The sequence below is a fragment of the Buteo buteo genome, chromosome 6 (assembly GCF_964188355.1).
Source record: "Buteo buteo chromosome 6, bButBut1.hap1.1, whole genome shotgun sequence".
In the NCBI taxonomy this organism is placed as follows: Eukaryota; Metazoa; Chordata; class Aves; order Accipitriformes; family Accipitridae; genus Buteo; species Buteo buteo.
The window spans coordinates 35,916,538-35,940,569 of NC_134176.1; the positions used below are offsets into that span (position 1 = coordinate 35,916,538).

The following is a 24,032-nucleotide window of genomic DNA, read 5'->3' on the forward strand; positions in this document are numbered from 1 at the left end:
TCCTTCTCAAGCTGACCTGCAGTTTTTGTAACATGCCTCAGTAGCCCTAGGAGGATTGAGAAATACCTTACTTTTACAAGAGGCAAAGGGTGTTTTTTTTCACATAAGCTAGCTATTATCCACTGACAGCTGCTGCAAATCTATAGAGGGGAGAAAACAACTATGGGATTAGTTTTGTTATAAAATACTCAAAACGCCAAGTAAAAATTTCTATTGTTTTGCTTTCATGTAGTTTCATATATCTAGTTATCATGCTGTCTTTGCAAAACACAAATATGTAAGAAATTCTAGCATCATTGATGAGGCTTCTGTGGCACGTTTTCTGCTGGAATTTTGATCTGTTGTATCTCTCTCTGAGATCTTGGTAACCAAGGGTTCAAGACTTTGCCAGGTAGTGATGATGTTTACATTGATATTCTGTTCCACATTCCCCCACTGTCCAGTGTGAGTGATGGATGCTTGTCTTCTCAGTTTGAGAGTTTGCTTCTGTGCAAGCTATGAACTCCTGCAGAGCTCCAGAATGCTAGAGCTCAGAGAACAGAGAAATATATGCTACATGTTTTGAATTCACATTCTGGAGACCATTGCTCAGGGTGTTGGTCAATATCAATGCCCTGCTGTACTGCAACAAGCAAGGCAGTGCAAAATGCCCCTTTATACTCAGGGGAGTGGTTTATCTGAGGAATTGGAGTAGGAAGTGCTGGATGCTTCTGGCTGTGATCTACTTACTGGAGATGTAAATAGAACTTTCCTTTAGTTGTGTTGTTTCTGGATGATTTAGTTGAGGTTTTGGCGTGGGGTTTGGGGTTTTTTGGGGGTCAGAGAAATAGGGAAAATTAGGTCCTTCTAAAAGACTTCTCTCTTCCCTGATCTACTGTATATTTAGGGAGAAGAGTGCATATCTACTACACAATGGTGAAGGCGCAATTACTTTGTAAAGCATGGAAGCTTTGGTATCCTATCTGTCAAATATTTTCATTCCTGTACCATTACTGTAGCTGCGAAATGTGGAGCTACATGCAATGACTTGAGGAAACGTAATCTGTTTGTCAAATGTTTTCTTACTAGTTTTGTGATGGGAAGAATGGTTCCTTAGATATTGTTCAGTTAAGAGACCCCAGGACCCTTCTTTATGGAAACAGCGATATGTCAGCTAACAAAGTTACCCACAGTGTGACTCTATATAAAGAATTACTTGAAGAAAGAGAAAAGATGACAAATAGTAAACTAGTCACCTTTAAGATAATATTATCAAGATACTTGTTCAAAAATGTCTTCTCCATCACATTTCCATGGATTCTGGGGTCCAGATGAACTTGTAGGGTGATTGTTTGCCTCTTTTAAAAGCACTTCCTCAGCATGTTGGAAGGAACAGAGCACATGTGTACTTTGGATCCTGCCAAGTATAGAAAAAACATCACTTTCCAATGCTTTGGTATACCTATATGCCAGTATGTAAAAAAAGCTGTTGGTAAATAACCTTCCCATTTGTGGCAGTAACCACTTGTGTAACATTATTAGTTTCTTTGTTAGCTATTTAGTGCCTTCAGAATTACTCAGCTAACTGGGAAGTTGGGCAGCAAATTTTTACTACCTTACAGCTAAAGAAAAATACATTTTTCAGTGGAGAATTCAGTAGGTTACATATTGGGCAAAGAGGCAGGATAACTCATGTTTAATTCTTACAGAAGTGCTGTAGGATTGCAATGCCTCAAAATGATCAAGACTGGTTTTTGTGATACCTAAAAATTATGATGGCTTTTTGTGAAATTGGGTGTTTATTTAAAGGGAAAAATTAAAAACCCACCAAAGGATCTCTGTTGTTGCTTGAAGTTCATATGATATTCACATCTGGTTCTGATAAGAATCCAACATAATGTGTAAAGAATAGTTAAATGAATCAGAATTTACTCATAAATGTTGTTGCTACTTTAGCTGCATTGTAATTTTTATGATGTTTGTCACTCCAGCTTGATTTTCTTGTCAGTAGTCTTTTCATGAGTGAATGCTTTAGTAAATGATGCTTAAGATAGTGAAGATCCTCTCTCCCTGACAGCCAGAACATAGAAAGAATGACATATTTTGTTTCAGTTGAAAAATATTTGTTAAGCATGTATGTTTAATGAATTGCAGGAGAATAAAGGTGCATTAAAATGTCTTCTCTGAATAACTTTTATGCAATTGACAAATTTGTAATTAATTGATAAACAGGTGTTCAGATAAAGTGTTTAACAAGTAGTAGCTCAGTATATATGCAATTACTGGTTTTAGTGCAGTATTGAAATAAATTACAAAATATTTAAAAGCACAATGGTTTTTTAAGTAATTATTGTGATAATTACTGACTTTCAATAGGTTATATTACACCAAGAAGGCCATATGGATGATGGTCTAACCTTACAAAGATGTCAGCATGAGGAATCCCAGGCTGCTCGAATCATTCGCAATACTACAAGCTTATTCAGCCAGTTTATAAGGTACTTGTTACCAACTTATATACCACCATTTTTTGTTTGTTTGTTTTTTAAAGTATTCTGAAATGATAATTTCTCTAACAGAATCCTTATTTCCTGCTTTCAAGTATTTTTATTTAGAAGCTATTAGCAATAGATTTTTACTGACTTAAGTTTGTAATTTTGATGAGTAATGCCATTAAATAGATAAAAGAGCTTATTTAAGATTACATGAAATCTAATACCTTGAAGCCAGAAGCAAACTGGATCATAATCCAGGTTGTAGAAAACATGCTAAATGATCTTAGCGTAACTCCATTAGTAAGTATTCTACAGTAGCTAGAACTTCAAAATATTCATAAAAGGGTTCTTATTTTTCTGTTTTTCTTGGTAGACCCAATATTATACCTAACTCTATTCAAATTTGTCAAACTAATTGAAAGGGATATTGATGCCTAGTACTGTTTAGGTCAAAACCACGATGGGAAACCATAGCAGCCCCAAGTCCATGCAAATAAACAATAGAAGGAAGTACAAAATAGATCTCTACATGTCTGTGAGGAGAATACCAATTTGTTGCCTTAAAAATCTGGGCTGAAATATTTTACCTGTACCTTTTTAATCACCCATACTGTTGATCCTCCTACTTCTCTGTCACCCCTCTGATCATATCTGGAAGATGTAAAGATCAGAGGAGAGGTAGTTCTCTCTGGTGATCTGTATGCAGTATAGCAGATGATATGTAGTAACAACAATTACGGCAGAAGGATAACTGTCAGCTGAGAAGGTAGAAGGAACAACTTCTTAACCTCTCTCTCAGCTAAATTATTATGTGAGCATTCCTAAACTTCCTGTTTAAACCAACTCATTTATTTGCACTGGAATGTATTTATGGGTATTCAAAGTCAGTAACAGCATCTCAGAGAGAGACAGTGACTATATCTGATTTTAAGGAATAATTCAAGTTGTGATTCTAAGACTTTAGAATAGAATCAATAGAATTACCTTCTGAATAGTATTTATTTTCCAGATCTTTGCTGTACTAGAGGGCAATGCAGTTAGTAATAATACCTCAGTAAGAATTATCTGAGATTGGGCTGTTCCCCTAACTGTATAATAGAACTAAAAAACTAATGTGGAAATAGTGTTGGCTGTTTCCACAGATCAAAACACCAAAGCCCTTGGATACCTGGGCATTATGGAACATGCAATATACGAGTACCCTAAGCATGGAGTCAGTACTACAAAGGATATTAGAAAGTCAGGGAATTTAAACAATTTAATATGATACCAGACTTGCTCTGTCACAATCCTGGTTTATTGAGAAGGTTATATAAAGAGCTGTACTTGTTAAGTAGTTGCCTAATATCATTGCCACACGTGTGGCAGCATAATAGCTTTCTTTTTATGGAAAAATACAACCTTGGCCAATAACAAAACAAATGTGTTGGACATGAATATAATTCAAAGCAGTTTATCTAAATTTGTATGTTGCTGACTGAAGAGCCTTTGCATCCTTAGGAGATGTTGAATCTTAATGAACCATTGAAAAAATGAGCATGAAAAGTTACTCTATTTATCACATTTCATCCCTAGTTTGGTGTTCTGGATTCAAGCCTCTATTTAAACAACATTATTTATGAAATAGATTTTTCCAAATCAAAATTTGACTTGCTTTTACCATATTAATGCACTTGCTTCAGCTTGAATTTTTCCAGTCCTCTTGAAGTATATGTTGTGCTTAAAAAGGTTTGTTCTACTGCTCTGTATCATCTGGCTTGCTAATTTGTGCAAAACTGTTCAGAATGTTTTCTGTCATTTGGTTTAGCTTCATTTTGACAGACCTTAGTTACCAATAAGTTTGAGACTTTACATGGAAACAGTTGTAAACTGATTGTTCTGATGAGGGATTTAGTATTCGGACAGTGAAGGGAGTTATCGTGAAAACTGTCTTACATGAGTGGTTGTGTTTGACTTTTTGAATAATACCTTTAGCTAGGTTAGTTTGAAAATATGCGGCATTTTGAAGCATAATTTTATTATGTTATTTCTTTTGTTACTTTTGCTCCCCTTCCCTTCCCTCAATTTTTAGAGTAAATTGTTCATGATATTTATCTTACATTACTAAACTTACATGATAATAGCTCTTTAAAAAGCAGCAATACAAAGATCTTCAATTCAGTGAAAGTTCCTTGTTTCCTTTCCTATAGCTCTTCCATATGCTATGTTTTTGTCTGAAGATTTTTGGGGTAAAATACAATTCTGTGTCAATGCATATTCATTTATAATTGCTGAGATCAGCATATAAGAATACACAATGAAATCAGTAAGAATGGATGTAGTACTGAAGAAAGTATTTTTTCATAATGCTTGGCAGAAGTTTTAATTATTATGATAAAGTGGTCATCCTTGTATTACTGCCTAATAGATGAAAAAAAAAAAAAGAAAAAATAGTTTATAATAAAGAATTTGCTTCCACAGAACCCACCATATGAGACTGCATTTAAAACATTACTTCTTCAGTATCACAAGGGACTATGCTACGCCTTTGTATTTCTTGTGCTGAGGATATAAAAACAGAGCCACCTCTGCCAGCAATCAGCTCCTCCAAGCTTATACTATTTATAATAATGAGTCAGACTCTGAAAAATTGGGTTGTCACCCAAGATTGAGGAAATGCTTGAAGAGAAAAGAGACAATATTTTACTGACAACTGAGATTCTTTGAAATGCTTTATGTTTTTTAAATCCCACCCTTCTTTATTTCCTACATAGAGTTGATACAGAAGACCTAATTAATGGTTAGGATTACTTGTAATTTTTGTATTCTTCCTCTAGAAGACTGGGGGTGTACAGCCTCAATAACTGCTACTATTTTAGTCCATCTGCACATTATGCCTATATCATCAATAGGATTTAAAGTATCTAAACAAAATCAATTACTGTAAGAAAGGACTTCAGTACATCTTTCATCTGTTTCATCTTTTTGCTGATTTATATTGTTTCTTCTGCTCATTTTTTCAGTTTTTTCAATCATTCTCTCTCTTTACATCAGTGCAGAAAGGGAAATGTCATTCCACTTCAGGAAGCTCTGAGCACTGGACACCTAAACAATTGATGTTTGAATGATTTGCAATTCAGATTAGCTGTTGCTCATATACATATGTCATATGTATAGCAAGACTTGATTTAGATACCAACAGAAAATAGGCTGCTACATAATACTGTAAATTACAGTGGGAAGATGACTAATGCCACCAGTCTGTCTTCTTGTTTTCCATAGTGGAAACAACAGAACACTATCACCCTCTGCCCTGCCTATTGAGGAGATGGCTCAGACTCTGCAAGACCTGATTACTTACTTCCAGCTTCCCGAAGAAGACCTGGGACATGAAGATAAGCAAAGCAAGCTTCGGTCACTCAAAAACAGACAAAATCTATTCAAGGAAGAGGTAGAGAGAGAAGAATTGTTACATTATTTTAATTTTAAGTGTATCATGTCACAAACATTGAGAAGAACCTAAACATTATCATCTAGATGCATGCATATGATTTATAATGTAAAGTTCTGTAGCTGATCTATATACATAGTAGACTGTAATGCCGCATGTTAACTTGCTGTTACGTATTTTTCACTTCCACACTTGTCACAGGCCACAAGCATGCTCTCATAAAATTTGGTCTTAATACTTCTGAGCATCTTTAAACAGATGTCATTTTAAAAAGAGATGATTGTGACAAGAAATTTCTTTTTCACTCTGAAGTTATACATTCTGGATACCCCAGATAAAACTGGGATCAATGTTAGATGTTATTTCTGATGTCTTTTCTGTTCACTAGGGTGTGAAACAGGAACATTTTATCTCTAGAAACTGGAATAGTGCTAGTTTTAGAGAAGGATATATATTACATTAATGTAGAATTGCTCCTCTCTGAAAATGGAATAATTACACTTCTGTGTAAATAGGAAATATATTTTACAATGGTTTTAGATGTTTGGATTGTTTGCAGGTTTTCAATACTGTTTTAGTCTCCAATCAAACTGAAATTAAAAATCTATTCTAGTATTTGAACTTGTTTATTTTACAGATATTTTATTGGACAGTAAAATTCCCACCTTTTTTAATAAACAAAAATTCCTTTGTATATAAATTTAAAAGTGGTTATTTTTTTCCTATGTAAGGAAGATTTTCTGTAAAAAAGAGTCTGTTCACAAAAATTATTGAAGCCTTTATTGTCAGCTTTGTTTATTCCTTACTTTTTATAATACTTAGCTGACCAAGGAACAGTATAGAATCATTCTCTAAAATGGATGATTCTGATATAGAAAAATACATATTGAAATCTTGTAAGCACAATAGTTTTGGTTTTTTTTATCTAAGATGGTGCAACTTTTAAATGCGTACAGGAAAAAAAATCTTTTAAAAGGACAACAACAAATGCTTTTTCATGTACAGTTCGCTTTCCTCTCTGTCATATGTGTTTAGGGAATGCTGGCACTAGTTTTGAATTGCATTGATCGCTTAAATGACTACAACAGCGCAGCTCATTTTGCAGGAATTGCAAGAGAAGAACATGGTACAGCATGGAAAGAAATTTTGAATCTCCTTTACAAATTGTTAGGTAAGTTCTTCAGTAATCTACTAATGTAAAAGACTAGGATGTGTATTATTTATATTCTTCTTGCTGCTTCACCACCAAAGAATGCTTTGTGTGTTATTCATTCTGTCATGTAAATTATAGAATTTCTTCCATATACTTACTGATATTTATTACAGAGAACAGAGTTTATAGAGCAATGATACAGCAGAAAAATAAAGCTCAGCTAGGAAAAAAAGATTGGTGCAGCATGCCAAATGTGGTTTTTGTTTTTTGGGTTTTTTTTATTATTATTTAAATGTCAATGTACCTGTGGCATGCAAATAGGTGTGAATTATTTTAAAAATTAGAAAAAGGAAAACAGTCTTTATATATGATGCTGAAGAGAAACCTGAAAGTAATAGTCAGAACTTGTAGGTCTACTGAATCCATGTTTGTCACTTGAGGCTTAGATTTAAATGTTAATAAAAATAATTACATAAAACAGAAATTAAGAGGTTTTTGGGTTTTTTTTCCCATTTCAGTGCCATGCCTTCTAGAGCAAACTAGAGCTCTAGATGCTCTAGAGCAAAGGGCCAAAATTATAGATTAGGAGAAGTATATGTGTATTTCTTTAAATCACTAATTTGATACCTGAGTTTTGTAATTCCTCATATGGGAGAATCTTGTCTTCTGATGGAGTTTAAATACATTCTAATTTCATTACAAAGTTAGTCCCAAACCATAGTAAAATACACAAGTCGAGAGTTAGGACAAGAATAAAAGAAACCAGGGGGAGTGCTTTGAAGCATGGGGTTATTCACATAGCACAGACATGCAGGTGCTTCTGGTGAAATCTCATTGCTTTAGAAAGTAATGAGATACCATTGCCTGCATTTTATTACAGTCTTAGAAGCTCAAAAAAAAATTTGATGAAACAAACCTCTTTAGTGCTATGTAGGCCTTTTCAGATTTTGTCTTGATTTTCTTCTGCAGGTACATCTTGAACACACGTGTTATGATTTAATAAATATTAAGTTAATGCTTCGTAATAAATATTAATTAATGCTTTATAATAGAAATCTTTCACAATTGTATACAAAAGACTTTTTTGGGGTTTTGTATGATCAGTAATAACTTCTAGAAGAAAAAAACAGTATTGCTTGAAATACTTGAATGCTGCTGAACTTTCAAAGTGCAGTTGAATAACATAGTGTTCTGTGCTGCTGAAGACGAAAAGCTACCCATTCAATAACATGTTTTAATCAAAAAGTAGAGCTAAAGAGCAGTACAACCAGCCTGGACTTGATCTTAAAACTTCTGCATTGACCTTCCCACTCATTGGTAGGAATAAATAGAAGTGTTTCAGCCTCTTGATCATGACAGTGCTTGACATTTGCATCAAACAAGGGTGGTGGATAATTTCTATTTAAATTTAGCAATAAAATAAAACATAAATAAAACATCTTTTTGCTGAAATTCTTGTTTATCCAGTAGGTCCCTGTCAACTTAAAAAACCTACATGGTCTTTAGAAGTTATGTCAGTTTCTGATACTCAAATTAATGAAAATCTTGATTCTTTATTACTGTAACATATGTATATTTAGGATTTGTCTGTTTATTATTTTGTGAAGTTGTTATAAAAAATGTTTAAAATATATATGATTAACATTGGTGATTTAAAAATATATATAAATATTATAAAATTATACCTTGTGGGGTTTTTCCAGCTGCTCTCATTCGTGGCAACAGAAACAATTGTACTCAGTTTTCCAGTAACCTGGATTGGCTAATAAGTAAATTGGACAGATTAGAATCTTCCTCAGGTGAGACTCACTTTTATCAATGTAAATTAACTATAAGTACACCATACACAACTGTCTTTACGTTATAAATAGAGCAGTTTTCAGTGAAAACAATGTGTGTTAGAAAACAAACACACTGCATTTTTTTTTTAATTGAGCAAAGTATTCCATTTAAACAGACATTTTTGTGGCATTTTTTGGTTCTGTACATTGGTATGTTCAGTACCACATCCAATCAGTGTTGAATGTGACTTTGGTGAATTAATGGATTGGGTCAGACAGTATCAAGACTACTGTCCCATCACTATCGAATAACACCAGAGTTATTTGTGGGCACAAGTACAAATACCAGAGAGAGAGAAGGGTTTTTTTCACTGTGGGGTGTTCAACAAAATATCAAAACACTATACAATGCTCCCTACTAAAACCGTTATCTCTCTCATTGAAAAGAAGGAGCTAAACTTGCATTTTTCTCAAGTGGCCTTGAAATTGTTGTTTTTTTCAAAAGAAAATGGAAATAACAGCTTCATAATGCATTTATGTCTAATGTGGTTCACTTAGTCATATCAATACTCTTTAAATGTATTTTCATTCTCTTTTTAGGCTAGAGAAAAGATAGCATCTCTTAAGATACTCTGTTATTTACTGAGCTTTTATATTGTATTCAGTTGCGCAGGTGATTTAATGACAGTGTTAATTCTGTGGTCTTCATACAGGTATTTTGGAAGTATTGCACTGCATCTTGATTGAAAGCCCAGAAGCTTTAAATATTATAGCTGAGGAGCACATCAAATCCATTATTTCATTATTGGATAAACATGGTCGCAATTACAAGGTATGTTTGGAAAAACTAAGGTTGTATTGATAGTCTTACAATGATTTGTGGAAAAAAAACCAGAGGAATGTCTACATGGAAGTATGTGATTCTAGTACCTTTAAAGGAATAAAATAACCTTGAAGTACATCTGCAAAATTGCTTTGTTGAGATTTAAAAAATGTGTAATATGTAATTGCTTTTCAGTTTCAAATACAGCAAATTTGTATAACAAGCAAATGGTTAAGAAATATTGATAACCAGTTAGAACTTCAAATTTGCTGAGAAAATGAAGCGTTCTAGTAGCTGTAAACACATGGACAGAGTAGCTTGCTTTGTGATGCAGGGCTCTGCAGAAGCAGTGAACTACCATTGTTGTATCTGCAGAAAGACAGAACTAAATCCTGCAAAGTTATTCCTAACTTGAGTAGTAATAATAGTAGCAGAAAAGAACAAAATAAAATGAGAAATTGGAAGAATAATCTAAATATCTGAAAACACAGGTGTTCAGAAGAAAGAAAAAAATCCTGAGTTATATAAGAAGAAATGATGGTGGAAATTAATTTAGACATCAATGTGCAATTTATTATGACAGAAGAAGGTGAACACAGTTTCTGGCTGCAATCAGGATGACATCACAACACAGAGTAGGATATATAGTTTTATGTGTGTTTTTCTGATGTGAGTTTCCTTCCTCAATTAAAAAGTTATTTGAAGTACTGTTAACCTGGAGGAAGAACAAAGACGGTTTTAGTGAGCTGAAATTACTGATGTACAGGAAAAGTTAATATGGGGTACCTAAGCAACTACAGAAAAGGTAAAAGCAAGAGAAGTATTTTTAAGCATGGTTAAGGAGTATGAATGTATATAAGTATGCATAAGAAAAAAGTTGAAATTACAGCAGTAAGTTTAGCTTACTATTTTTAGCTGTTAGCAAGATTATTGTGCTGTGCCAGTCACCTGCAAAGAGAACCTTTCAGATGGAGCATCTTAATGTAGACCTCATAGTAAGAACTTAAAGTGGAAAAGGAAAATGTTGTATACAGGAAAAGAATTAGACTGGGTAATGTAGTTTTGCATTTCCATTTGTAATGTCTTTAAAAATGACTAAGTAATGAAATAATGTGAAGTAATGAATTTATTTATTCCTCTGGAAACAGTATATCTTGTTCTCCTGCTAGATTAGAAATTCTGTTGTGATTTAGGAAATAAGAAACAGTAATATTGTTAACCAAAATTGTCTGGGAAATTATTGATCTGAAGGATTTTTTTAAATGAAAAGCCTTGTGTCAGAAATATGGTCAGTGAGTGCATAGAGATTATTTAAATAGTTCATATGTAAACTCTGAGTTACTGATAATCATTAATCTTATTAAGACACTTTACAGCTGAGTACTCGTCAGAGTTCCTGCAGTTATTTAAGTTACCACCTCTACCCTTCTGTTAGAGGTTTCTGCCCAATAACAGCTATGGTAGAAAGGAAAATGCACAGACTGGGACATAGCAAAGTTCACGATATATTAGCTTAAACTGGCGTTGAGGGTGGTTTTGTGCTAACCTACTGGGCAGAGAACAGGAGTGGCTAAAATAAATGTTCTGTTCTGCTGCTCCTTGTGTTGTACACCAGTTTCCAAAATGGTAATCAACAGTACGAAGATGGTTCTTTGTCTTGCAGATGCTCTCTTTGGGCTCATAGCTCAATGATTGCTTGTCAGAGCTCAAGTGCATCTTTAAGCTTCTCTGTTTCGTGCAAAAGTGTGCAGCTCTGTCCCTCAGCATTAAACAACACTATGTTGCTGTGTTCTCTCTTCCAAAACCTTTTGCTCCAGTAATCTGTGGGAGAATTATGTCAATCTCTTTCACTTTTCAGACTATGACCAAAAAAAAGGAAGCTGAAATTTAGAATAAGATCTTTCTGAAACTGTTTTGCTTTATAGTGAATTCTTTTAAATGTTTTTCATTTAAAAAATAATCGGATCTCTTCACATATTGAGAACATGCTTTCAGAACTGAATCATAAGCAGTCTGAGGATTGCAGTTGAGAATTGTCCACTAATTTTGCTCAGAAAGTTTCTTGGGCTGCAGTAAATTTCTCAAAGAATTTAATTTTACATTTCAAAGTTTTAATGAGATTTAATTAAAAAAAATTATAAAGAGTTGACATACCGCTGTTCTAGCTTTGCTTTTTTCTAATTGAAGTGAGAATAAGGAATCTCAAAGGATGTTTTTTTGAGGCATTTTTGAAACCCTGTGTTCTGAATTTGTGTTCCATGAATGTTTGATATCCTCTATCAGTAGTACAGACTACACTTGGTCCATATATGTGAAAAGTATTTAGAAAACAATAATGATATTATGTATTATATTCCTTCCTTTAGGTCTATTCTGAACGTAAATTAAGCTAACAACTGAATAATCATATATGCAACTGCCTTTACCTGACTTCTTCTGAAAATTTTTTTTTTTTTTTAGGTTCTCGATGTGCTTTGCTCTCTCTGTGTCTGTAATGGAGTTGCAGTTCGTGCCAATCAAAATTTGATCTGTGACAATCTACTGCCTAGAAGAGACTTACTCTTGCAAACACGTTTGATTAATGATGTGACAAGGTATAGTGACATGTTTTATTGTTATATTAGAAAAAAATGGAACTTGGATATCTTCAATAATTAATTGAAGAAAATACTGTAACCTAAGAGGTGTTCCACAGCTTTCAATATTAACACACTTTAGGAAGTATTTATGTATTAACTTCTGAAAACCCCATTTTTACTAGCAATATGGCAATTGTAATGGAAACTGTGCTCAAATAGAAATTGCTAATTAATAGTAAGATCTGTTCTGAAATGGAAGGATGAAAGTTGCTTGTTTCTCATTCAAAACAGAGCATGACTTTAGCTAATAATTATTACAGAGTATGTAAACATACTGTGAACTACTTGTGTGTTTTAAGACGGATTTGATTTCCTGGCAACTTCACTCCTGTTTTTTTGATTTTGGGAAATTATCTTGTTACTCCTCTTTTGGCTATAAGTTTTTCAAAGCATGGATCCTATACTTTAGAAGACAATTCTACAGCAGTCTTATAAAGTCATAAAATGGGTCACTATTTTAAATATTATAAGCAAAATGTGGACATCTACACTCTTACCATATTTGCAAAGTGAATTTGATTGTTATACAGGAATATAACTCATATGTCACGTTCTATGTTTACACTAACTGGCTTACATTTTCTTTCTTAGCATAAGACCAAACATATTTTTGGGTGTTGCTGAGGGCTCTGCCCAATACAAGAAGTGGTACTTTGAGTTAATAATTGATCAGGTTGATCCATTCTTGACGGCAGAACCCACCCATTTACGAGTTGGATGGGCCTCTACTTCAGGTTATGCCCCCTATCCTGGAGGTGGAGAAGGATGGGGAGGCAATGGTGTTGGTGATGACCTGTACTCGTATGGTTTTGATGGCCTTCATCTGTGGTCTGGTAAGTACTTTGTTTACTTCCACTTACTCTTACATTTAGGAGTTACCTACCTTTACTTTCAGTACCTGTTGTCCCGATCCAATGTTGGGGAAGGTTTCGATATGATCTCAGGAGCGAGATTAAGACAGAAACAAGGTCAAATGCCGTATAGTCAAAATAGCTTTTATTATCAAAAGTAGCAAAAGTGGAAGATGGTGGCTATAGGATAGAATGGAAGAAAAGGTAGAAATCAAGCAAGCAGTCGGGATAGGATTGCTAGGATGGTCACCACCACGGATCCAGCGGCGTCCCGTTGGTCCTCAGGCAAGCAGTCGGTGATGGGAGTTGCAAGGATGGTCACCGCCACGGATCCAAGGGCGTCCCGTTGGTCCTCAATCTTCAGTTCTTTGGTGGTGAAGAAAAGCTGCCCACAGCTTGTTTCTATGTGTTCTTATCGGGCATATTTCAATAATGTTATGCGCTGCAGGTTTCGTTTATCACACGACCTTCCCATGATCAACACCAGATCAGCTCCAGCCTGTTTCCTCCCCTGGATGTCTCAATGGCCTGGTAATCATCCTTATGGCCAGAGGAGTGTCCTGCTTACACAGGCCATCTTAGAGACAAAGGGCTCGAGATAAGCAGTTCACAGTTCCTTAAGATGATGGTCCAGTCCCTCACACCTAACAATCTTTGAGGCAAATGGTTCAGGATAACAATTCAATCTCTTACACCTGTGTGTATATAGCATGCTATTTTATAGTGAGGTACATTCAGAATTCCTGGATACCATGAAGTTACATAGAATTTCAGATCAGGCATCTTGTTTGAGATTTTAGTCAATATTGAATTATACCAATTACACTTTTTAGCAGATGGCTTCTATTTTCATGATTTTGATCAAAAAATGGCATTTTCCAGATCTAGATCAATACTGACTTAAGTCTATCTGTTCAAAAACAAATGGATACATTGATCTGAGACAAGTTCATTGTATATGCATCTACATTTGCATTATTCTTTCACTTTGTATCTACAGTTGAAGTAAAATTACATTATCATCCTCACATCTATTGATAGATTTGGTAAATTCAATTTAAATTTTGAGAAATAGTTTCATAAAAGATAATTGTGGCAATTAGAAATAAGACTTGCTACGTTACTAACAATTTCAGTTGGTTTTAGAACATAAATTTCTGTGGTGTAATATCAAACTGAAAACCTGTAGTTGCTATGCTGTTTGAGTAAATATTTTTCATGTTATTATCTAAAATAGGCTTAACAGAAAAAAATGGAGCTTTTCTAGGAATGCTTCTTAATGTGTGTAGTAATCTAGGAGACTCTCAATTAGTACTGCAGTGAAGTGGTTACACTTGCAATTTATAAAGAAGGGAGTTAATGGATGCCAACAAATGTATATTTTGTGGTCACTTGAAGATCAGTGAGGGTAAACTTGTGGTCTTATTTGCCATTCTTTGTTCAAGCAAGTTGAAGATGTTAGTGGGCAGAGTTAAGGAAAAAGTGGAAGTCGCCACCCATGCAGTCAAGAGTAGATTTGAGTAAGAGCTCTAGAAGAGTAAAAGGAATTTACAGGAGGGCTCATTTGTAGTGTTGCAGTTCAAATAATTTTTGTAATAATGAGTGTGTTATAAAGAGTAACCACTGAGGAAAAAGGAGAAAACAAGAATCTGATTAGGATGCTTTGGAGAGGGATTAGTGAGAGCCCTCTGGAGCACATAGTTAGCTGGAAAGTGGCTTTGGAGCTACGAGCAAGGCTGTTGACTTTTGTGTGGTTATCCCTCCCCCAGTACTATATCCAGGGAGAGGGAACTCGAATATACTTTTTGTAAAGAGACAGGTTTGTCACAGCAGAATACCTTTTGACTGTGTCAGTGTATGTTCCTATAGAAACAACTAGCAGAGTGCTATTGGCTAATTGTAAGAATCAAATGGCAACAAAGGAAATGCTGATGGTTGGGTTTGCTTTCTTAAAGTTCCTAAATGCTTTCTAAATAAGGAACATTTCAGAGAAGAAATAATGCATAAGGCTATAAAATAAGAAAATATTCAGGTAATTAGTTGTATACCCTTAATTACATCATCTGGTATCTTTGTAACACCATTCTTAATTGAACTATCAATAAGTAATGAAAGGAGATAGAAAAGCAGTAGGAAGCGAAACAGTTGCTAAAATTTCTAGAAGATTTTACATATGTATTCTACTTACACAAATATTTAAAACAGAGCTCTGGCAATTAGGTTTTGTACCTGAAATGTGTAACAATCTATCTTAATTGGTAAAGGTCTTTCATTCACATAGAAGATTTTGTTAAGAATATAGATGAAACTGGAGGATCACCTTTTATTAACACTGTATTAATATGGTCTAAAATTGTATTTTCTTTGGCTTATATCTTTGTTAATCATGAATTGTTTGAGAACAAATTTTATTGGCTGGGTCTCTGCCTCAAGATAAAATTGAGATGAAAACTGAGTTCATTTTCCAGAGTGAGATGTGGACATTTTTTTCCGGTCAGTCAATTTGGGCCACCTCTTCTATGAAATGTTGAAACATTGAGTTGGGAATGTAACATTTTTTTGTAAAGGAAATTTTGTAACAATTTGTTTCACCAGGAATTTAGCTTTCTATGTTTCTTGTAGAAGTCTTTTAAAATTTGTTCAGAAGACTTAAAAAAACCTTCAGTATCAGCACACTCAGTAGATTTGTCTTAATTTAATAGTTTTGTTTCTTGAGTGTGTAGCCATCCATGAGCATTCAGAAGTTTTTTGGGGAAAAAAAGACATTATTTCAGTCCTTGTGTGTACAGTCTTTAATTATAAAGTAGCATGTTCTTTTTCCTTCCAGATGTCTCTTGTATACACAGTAAATGATGGTTATCTTTTAGCTTGTTCAATTCGTAGCTTGTGCTTTATTTACGATACACTATTCAAGGCATGTATTAAAAATCATTAATTTCCCAATATTTCTTTGTGCCTTGAAATGCCATATACAGCTAAGTACTCTTTAATTGTTCAGAAAAGAATAGTGTGGGGCCATGCAGTGAAAAGGTGTGTGGTAAATACAGCATACATAAGTACGCTGAATTCGATTTTATGGCCTTAGTTCTAACATTTCCTTATTTGGGTGTGTTTGACTTTTCAATTCTATTAGCATTGTTCCAGCATAGGATTTTGTATCTAAAATATCTGTGTGTGCATGTGCACACACATAATTCAATACTTTTGGGAGTAGGCTGGGAGACATCTGTAATATGCTCCATTAGAAATGGCTGAATAAATCATTAATACAAAATTAAACACTAACTGAACCTCAGAAATATAGTGCTGGAAAGTCTCTTAAATCTCATCTCCTGCAGTAAGGGAAAACTCAGTGTACTTAAACTGTCCTGAACAGCTGACTTGACTTTTTCTTAAGAAGTTCCAAACACAGTAATTTGGAATAGTGCTTAACTGCTTAATTAGTCTTGCTCTACAGTTAAAATACAATGTTTTCAAGGAAACTGTTTCAAAAGGAATTCTGAAGAGATATTCCTTGGCTAAAAATATACTCAGATACTCAAGTGCGGTTGAAAACCTGCAGTTACCTGTGAATGTGTATAGTTAGATTACTTCAGATATATTATCTTGAGTTAATTGTTATTATAATTGCTGAGTCCTGTGCATAGCTGTAAGATTCCACCTTCCCAGGTAGGGAAAACCTCCCTCTGTTTACTGTATGGCTGTAGTTGATAAAGAAAACCTGGCCCATTACATTCTTGGTCCGTTTTTTGATAACTCAGTATACCATTCCACCTCTTGATACTGTAAACCTGGATATTGGTCATAAACACAGCTCCAGTAGAATTATAAAATCATAGAATGGTTTGGGTTGGAAGGGACCTTTAAAGATCATCTAGTCCAACCCCGCTGCCATGGGCAGGGACATCTTTCACTAGACCAGGATGCTCAAAATCCCATCCAACCTGGCCTTGAACACTTCCAATGACAGGATATCTGCAACTTCTCCATAGAACCTGTTTCTGTGTCTCACCACTGAATATTCACAGATATGTGAATCTGGTATTTCACAAATAACTAATGAAAAAAAAAATCAATGTTAGCTTTTTATAAAGAGGGCATGATTTACTGTGCCTCAGTACTCTTGCATCAGGCTACAGCGTTGTCCTGGTTTCAGCTGGGATAGAGTTAACTGTCTTCCTAGTAGCTGGTACAGTGCTATGTTCTGATTCAGTATTCAAAGAATGTTGATAACACTGATGTTTTCAGTTGTTGCTAAGTAGTGTTTAGTCTGAAGTCAAGGATTTTTCAGCTTCTCATGCCCAGCCAGTGAGAAAGCTGGAGGGACACAAGAAGCTGGGAGGGGACAGAGCCTGGGCAGCTGACCCAAAGTGGCCAAGGGGGTATTCCATACCATGGGATGTCACATCTGGTATAGAAACTGGGGGGCAGGGCGGGGCAGGGGGAAATCGCTGCTCAGGGACTAACTGGGTGTCAATCAGCAGGTGGTGAGCAATTGCACTGTGCATCACTTGTATATTCCAATCCTTTTATCATTTCTGCTGTCATTTTATTAGTGTTATCATTATCATTATTAGTTGTTTCTTTTCTGTTCTATTAAACCATTCTTATCTCAACCCACGAGTTTTACTTCTTTTCCTGATTTTCTCCCCCATCCCACTGGGTGGGGGAGGAGTGAGTGAGGAGCTGCATGGTGCTTAGTTGCTGGCTGGGGTTAAACCACGACAAGCGTGAACTTGAGTGATTTCAGCTGAGCACTTTCTGTCTTGCAAACAGTGTCAGAGGTCTCAAGTGATTTTCTCAGTTTATGCACTTTCCTGCTACGTATCAATTTGAGGAAAGTTGACTCACTGTCTCTAAAAGTAGAACCATTCAAGGGCAAGATCATGTCTTCATGACTATGAACAAAAAACTTGATGGTGTTTTTGAGGAAATAATTTCATTGTTAAACCTGTGAGACTCTGCTTAAAGCTTCTGATTACTGAATACTTTCATCCTAGGTCGAGTTCCCAGAGCTGTGGCATCTGTCAATCAGCATTTATTAGCATCTGATGACGTGGTTAGCTGCTGCTTGGATTTAGGTGTACCCAGCATTTCATTCCGCATTAATGGACAACCTGTACAGGGAATGTTTGAGAACTTCAGTACAGAAGGGTTTTTCTTCCCTGTTGTAAGTTTATCAGCAGGTGTAAAGTAAGTACAACTTGATTTTAATTGTTGTTTTCTTTGCTGTCCTGTCACACAAAATATTGTCCAAATGCATGTATGATTTGTTTTGTTTTGTTGTTTCAGTTCTGTCCAACCAGCAACTGGGAGGGAGGTAGGCAGGAAAGTACTGATTTGTTTAGTGATGATTTCAATTCAGGGTGAAATGTGAGCCTGTTAGCAATTTGACCAAGTCACAGTGTCTGCGAATTATTATTTTATGGGTATTTGGTGACCTAGAGGAAATGAATTTTGTCTGATTCCGATTATCAGTAAAAAAAAGCACATTAGAAACATAGCATCACATTTGGCACTAATTAAAATTCTCGCTGGCTTTCTCAGCAGGAAGTAAAAAACCTAAATCATCATGAAAACTGCTACTATGTTCACAATAGGAAACACAAAGAACTGATGAGATGCAGTTTTGGAATATCATTACTAATATTGCCCATTTCTTACCTGTTTTGTAGCTAAAATACTGAGATTCGAACTTACCATTTCCAGGCTTTTGTTGTTATCTCACCTTTAAATCATTCAGAAAATCTTCTGCAAAAGTCAGCCTACTTCAGTGGCCAAAATACTTGTGTTAACGTTACAAAGCTGACACAACAACAAAAGACTAGCTCTTGCACTGTTGTTATAACCTGACCAATTTCTGTTCAGTTCATCTTAGAGCATCTTTATTGCTGGTATTGACAGGCAAAAACTTTAGGAAGGAAAGATATAATTAAGGAGAATTCTTCAGTAAGAAAGGTTGGGATTTTTCTGTCTTTTGTAGGTTGAACATGAGTTTTGCATAAAATGGATAAGTTATAAAAATTTTTCACTATGAAAAAATACTAATGGTCTAGATGCCAAGCTTAGAAGAAACAATCAGGAGTGGAGTAAGAGATTGTGGTGAAGGAGTGAAAAGATGCAAAGGGCTGGCTTTTATCTAAAGGAGGATTTCTCTTCTACATGGTAATTTTTGAGAAATGAAGGTTTGGTATGGCCAGAATAGACAGTATATAGCTTTCATAAGTGTAAGAAAGCTCAGCTTATAAATGGTTCATACATTTAACAATTAAGAAAAAAGAAATCTTTGTTTCTCTGAGGTGAAGTAAATCAGATAACTAGTTCGCTGTGGGCTTTTCCTTCTGTGATCAATACATAAATACTTTGAACATCTCATGCTTAAGAGAACCTCCCAGGTGAGAATACTAACAGAGACCAAACAGCATAAAGGAGGCCTGGAAAGGAGTAACAAATCAATTTTCATTTATTCCCAGGGAGTGACCCTGCTATGTAGCTGCATTAGTACAAGAGCTTTTGAGAACATTCATTACTTTTTCCTGTAAGAAAATTAAATTTGTGTAATTATTTTTCTTGATTCTTATTTGATGTTGTTTGTGTATTTTGTGAGAGCATTTTCTCTTGTAGTTAATCGTAGCTGATGACAGTAGCAGGTTATATGTCATCTTCTGTGTCTGTTAATATCAGAGAAATGTTATTGCATGGGAATCCTGAGTTCATGAGTAGAGGAGAGTGTTCTGCACTGGGCACAAACCCTTTATGTTTCTACTTCTGTTGTGGTTTATCTGCTTTTTTTTCTGCTTTCTGTGACTTTCTTAGTCTCTGATTCTGAGAGTAATCGAAAGGTCTGAACATTTATTTTAAAATGAGACAGCCACAGCTTCTTAGAGTGTTTAGGTTTTTAAAAGAGAGTGTGCAGCTTTAGGAGGATATAGTGGGTGTGGAAGTTTAGATACTGCAGTGAAGAGCAGGGAGAAAACAGGCCTCAGAAGGAATGAGAACATCATAAAGATCAATGAGATTGAATGGTTTGCTACAACTTGGAAAAGTTGACCAAGTTGGCAGGAAGAAAGGAAGTATTTACTGGGGAGTGGTCAGCAAGGGAAGAATTGCATGAGAGTTATTTCATTTCAATTTTCTTTGACTTTTGTCTGTTTAGGAAGTTAGTCTTCTAGGTCTTCAAATAATATTGATCTCCTTTTTATTTTTAAAGTATTTTATCTGTGTGGGGGCTTGCCATAAAGAAATGTCTAAGCTCAAAGTTGTCATCTCAAATATTTAGCTGCCTTGGAAACATCCAAATATTTCAAACAATGTATTTTTAAAATGAAATTAGAAAGTTCAAGCTTAGTAGAAGTAATCAATAATAATGTATTTCTTGTGGACATTGAGCTGTTTCAGATATTTGTGACTTGTGCTTATGTACATCCTGTTTGAGAAAACTTGTGTGTCTTTATTTTTCTCCTCTTTTATTATTAATGTCTCTCACTATCAATGAAATATGTTGATCTGATAGTTAGAGTATTTCTAGAAGTGTAAGTAAAAAGTGGTAGAGGCTTCTGGTCACCCCATCAATACAAATATATGGGCTATTTCCTAGAGGCAACAATTGTTTTTAATTTTCTGTGTAGGCCTCTAGAGTTTGCCTACATGAGGACCATGAAGTATGAAGTTGGATAGTTTCTTTGTTGTTTTTCCTTGTATACTCTTAAATCTGTATGAAACATATATATCTGAGGAGAAGCAGAAAACTTTAGGGGTTTAATGGAAATCTTAGTTACGCTTCTGAAACTCATTCCCAGTTGTAGTACTGGGTATAATTTTGTTTGCTTGATTTATGTATTATGATCATAGTGGGGGTTTTTTACCATACCCTCTGGTTTTTTATCTCATGTGTCAACTTCCTGCATGAGTGCACTGAGAAGTTGCTTTAAAACTTTTAAGTGCTATATAAATAGTCCCTATGGGATCTTTTAGAGTAACAATCCAATTTAAATTAGATTTGTGTTTCCACATAATTTAAATGCATTTAAAATTTCACAGTTTACAACCATTTGATTCTAAGTAAGAAACTTTTTTTTTTTTTAAATATGCTGCTGCATTGAATAATTATTTTTGCTTTGGCCAAAACAAATTTTCAAAAAATAGTGGGTAGGTGATGATGTTATTGATAGTATCTGCTACTATGAATGCTTGGTAACTTTTTGGTGTTTATCAAAGCATGAAATACATCTGCATTTTTGTAAATGCTTTTCAAATAAACGTTTAAGTTTCTAAATTATTTTTTTATAATGTTAGTATATGCTGACTATTTAGGAGTATAATTTCTTTCTTGAAAATTGCAGAGTTCGTTTCTTACTGGGTGGACGTCACGGAGAGTTTAAATTTCTGCCTCCTGCTGGCTATGCTCCCTGTTACGAAGCATTGCTTCCAAAAGAGAAGATGAAACTGGAACCAGTGAAGGAATATAAGAGAGATTCTGATGGAGTGAGGGATTTGCTGGGTACAACACAATTCCTCTCCCAAGCCTCCTTTATCCCTTGTCCGATAGACACTAGTCAGGTATGCTAAGTATGCAATAATGGGATTGTAAAATATGGCTTAACAACATTTAAATTTGCAATATAAAAACTAAGCTAGCTTGCCGGCTTTCTTAGCAATTAATCATTTGTGTGTTGTGGTGTATTTAACAGAACTATATGATCTTGGATCTACAAGGTGTGGTAACTGGAACCTTTTCTTATTTGTGGAATTATTATGCTCTTTTCTTAGATTGCTCTTCCTTTTCATCTTGAAAAGATCAGGGACAAACTAGCTGAAAATATCCATGAACTGTGGGGAATGAATAAAATAGAACTGGGCTGGACATATGGCAAGGTATGTTTTGAATGACCTGTCTGGGTACAGTCACTGATATTAGGTTAAGTCTTCTACCAGAACACCTGGACTTGGAAGTTAAACAGAGTATTTAATGGTGGTTTATACATTACTAACAATAGATGACATGTAAGCTGGCAGGAGACAGTGATGTTAACTACTGATTACAAGGCAAATCTGGAATATAAATTACGTACATGTTTTAGGACTCTAAGTAATTAACCATTAGAAAAAATATCTTAATTGAGAAACATACTAGCTATGCCAAGATAGAATTCTACTGAAAATCATACCGAGTAACCCCTCAGCTAACTCTTTTGTTACTGTAGTGTTGTGGATCAAAGAGATAACAAGCAAAAAGTCCATTGTGGAAATTTGCTTCTGTTGGTAATGGGGACAGGGTTTTGGTGACTTTTGTAATCGTTTAAATTCCTCAAAGCTCAGTTTTTTTATTTAATTAGTTACATTTAAAACATATTGTTATAATGATTCCTTATAATGTGGTATAACCTAACAGCTTGAAGAGAGTAAGGCCATCTGGTAGGTATTATTTAATGCATGTGACAAGGCATTTCCTGCCCAGTGGATGTCACCAAATGAAAAACAGTTAAAAGGGTAGGACAAGAATATTATATTCAGAATATTATATTAAATTCAACAATTACATTAAAATTGGTACCTTCCCCTAGTAATATAAAATTCTGAAGACTGTATTCTGCCTTGAATTTAGATTATTTCATCTTACTTCCTTTCAAATTCACATTTACTGGGGTAGTCTTCCATGTGCCCATCACAACTGTATCCTGCCTCAGAAGAATCTTTTTCCTTCTCTTACCTTCTGCTGTTTTTACTTATGGACTTGATTTACCTTTTTCTTCAATAACTCTATCATACTATCTGCTAAAATGTCATTGCTATTGAAATTCTGAACTTTGATAACCTTTTTAATGTATGTGAGCTTTGGCAATTGAAAAATTTTTTTCTATGTGAAACATCATAACTCTTAGTTGCCATCAGGATAGAAGCACTTGGCATTGAGTGAAAGAGCTTGTTTAATTAAGAGTCAGGTAAGTATTCAAAGACTTATGTCGATATCAGAAAAAGAATGTTCTGCTTCATTATTCCAGTAGACTTTGGGAAACATTACCAAACGATTCTTTAAGGTTTTTGAATCGGAATGTGTACAATAGATCAGATTGTGCTCTATTGAGCATATATTGCTCAGGCGTTCAGCAGAAATGTACATTGAGTTTACAGGCTTGCTTTCTAGTGTTTCATGTGTTTATGCAGAACACATGAAATAGCTATATTTCTGATTTTGTTGGTTATGGAGGAGTACTTACTGTGTGCATTATAAATGAATTATGGGAAAGTTCATTTATATAAAGATGAGTAACTGTCATTGAGCAAAGATAATTGGTATTGTTTACTTCGTCTTCATTATTGCGAAGAATTAACTGATTTTTTGCTCTGACTCTGGCTTGAATCTGGTATCAGGAAAGTACTCTGCTCTGTTGCTTTGTTGCAGATACGGGATGATAATAAAAGGCATCATCCTTGTCTTGTGGAATTCTCAAAACTACCTGAGACAGAGAAGAATTACAATCTACAAATGTCAACTGAAACCCTCAAGTAAGCTCTACATTGAAAAGAAAATAAAGTGGTGTTTTAAAATTTTTATTCAAGCACTTCATTCTGTTGTAAGATATAAATACATTAGAATATCTCGTTCAAAGTGTGTTCTGCTAACTTTGCTAGAAGTTCCAGGAACACATTCAGAGCGATTTAGAAAAATCTTGTCTCTACAGAGATGCAAAGGAAAAAACAACACCAAATCCTGTTGGTTTTAATAAAATAGCATAATTTTCAAGCCACAGATTTGTACCTTTTTAGACTTTGAAGGTTTTATTTATTATTTTTGATAAGTTAAAATATTTGGGGTTTGAAATGTCATTATTTTGAATTACTTCCCTGGTTTTTAAATGTCATTAGTTCTACCGAAAGAAA

The 24,032-nt window shown here is 34.7% G+C and overlaps 1 protein-coding gene across 12 annotated transcripts in view; it reads left to right on the plus strand.

Annotated features, from left to right (window-relative positions):
- RYR3 (ryanodine receptor 3) overlaps positions 1-24,032 on the plus strand; it is a 245,176-nt gene that overhangs the window by 86,371 nt on the left and 134,773 nt on the right. For 11 of the 12 annotated variants that reach the window (XM_075030407.1, XM_075030397.1, XM_075030399.1 and 8 more), the window contains 11 exons: positions 2,356-2,477; positions 5,736-5,904; positions 6,940-7,075; positions 8,761-8,856; positions 9,552-9,670; positions 12,122-12,255; positions 12,892-13,133; positions 18,152-18,344; positions 21,494-21,710; positions 21,921-22,025; positions 23,554-23,657. In XM_075030407.1, the coding sequence (XP_074886508.1) occupies positions 2,356-2,477; positions 5,736-5,904; positions 6,940-7,075; positions 8,761-8,856; positions 9,552-9,670; positions 12,122-12,255; positions 12,892-13,133; positions 18,152-18,344; positions 21,494-21,710; positions 21,921-22,025; positions 23,554-23,657 (1,637 nt within the window). Of the gene's footprint in view, positions 1-2,355; positions 2,478-5,735; positions 5,905-6,939; positions 7,076-8,760; positions 8,857-9,551; positions 9,671-10,187; positions 10,297-12,121; positions 12,256-12,891; positions 13,134-18,151; positions 18,345-21,493; positions 21,711-21,920; positions 22,026-23,553; positions 23,658-24,032 lie in introns of those variants that run through there. The other variant, XM_075030408.1, reaches the window with a different exon arrangement.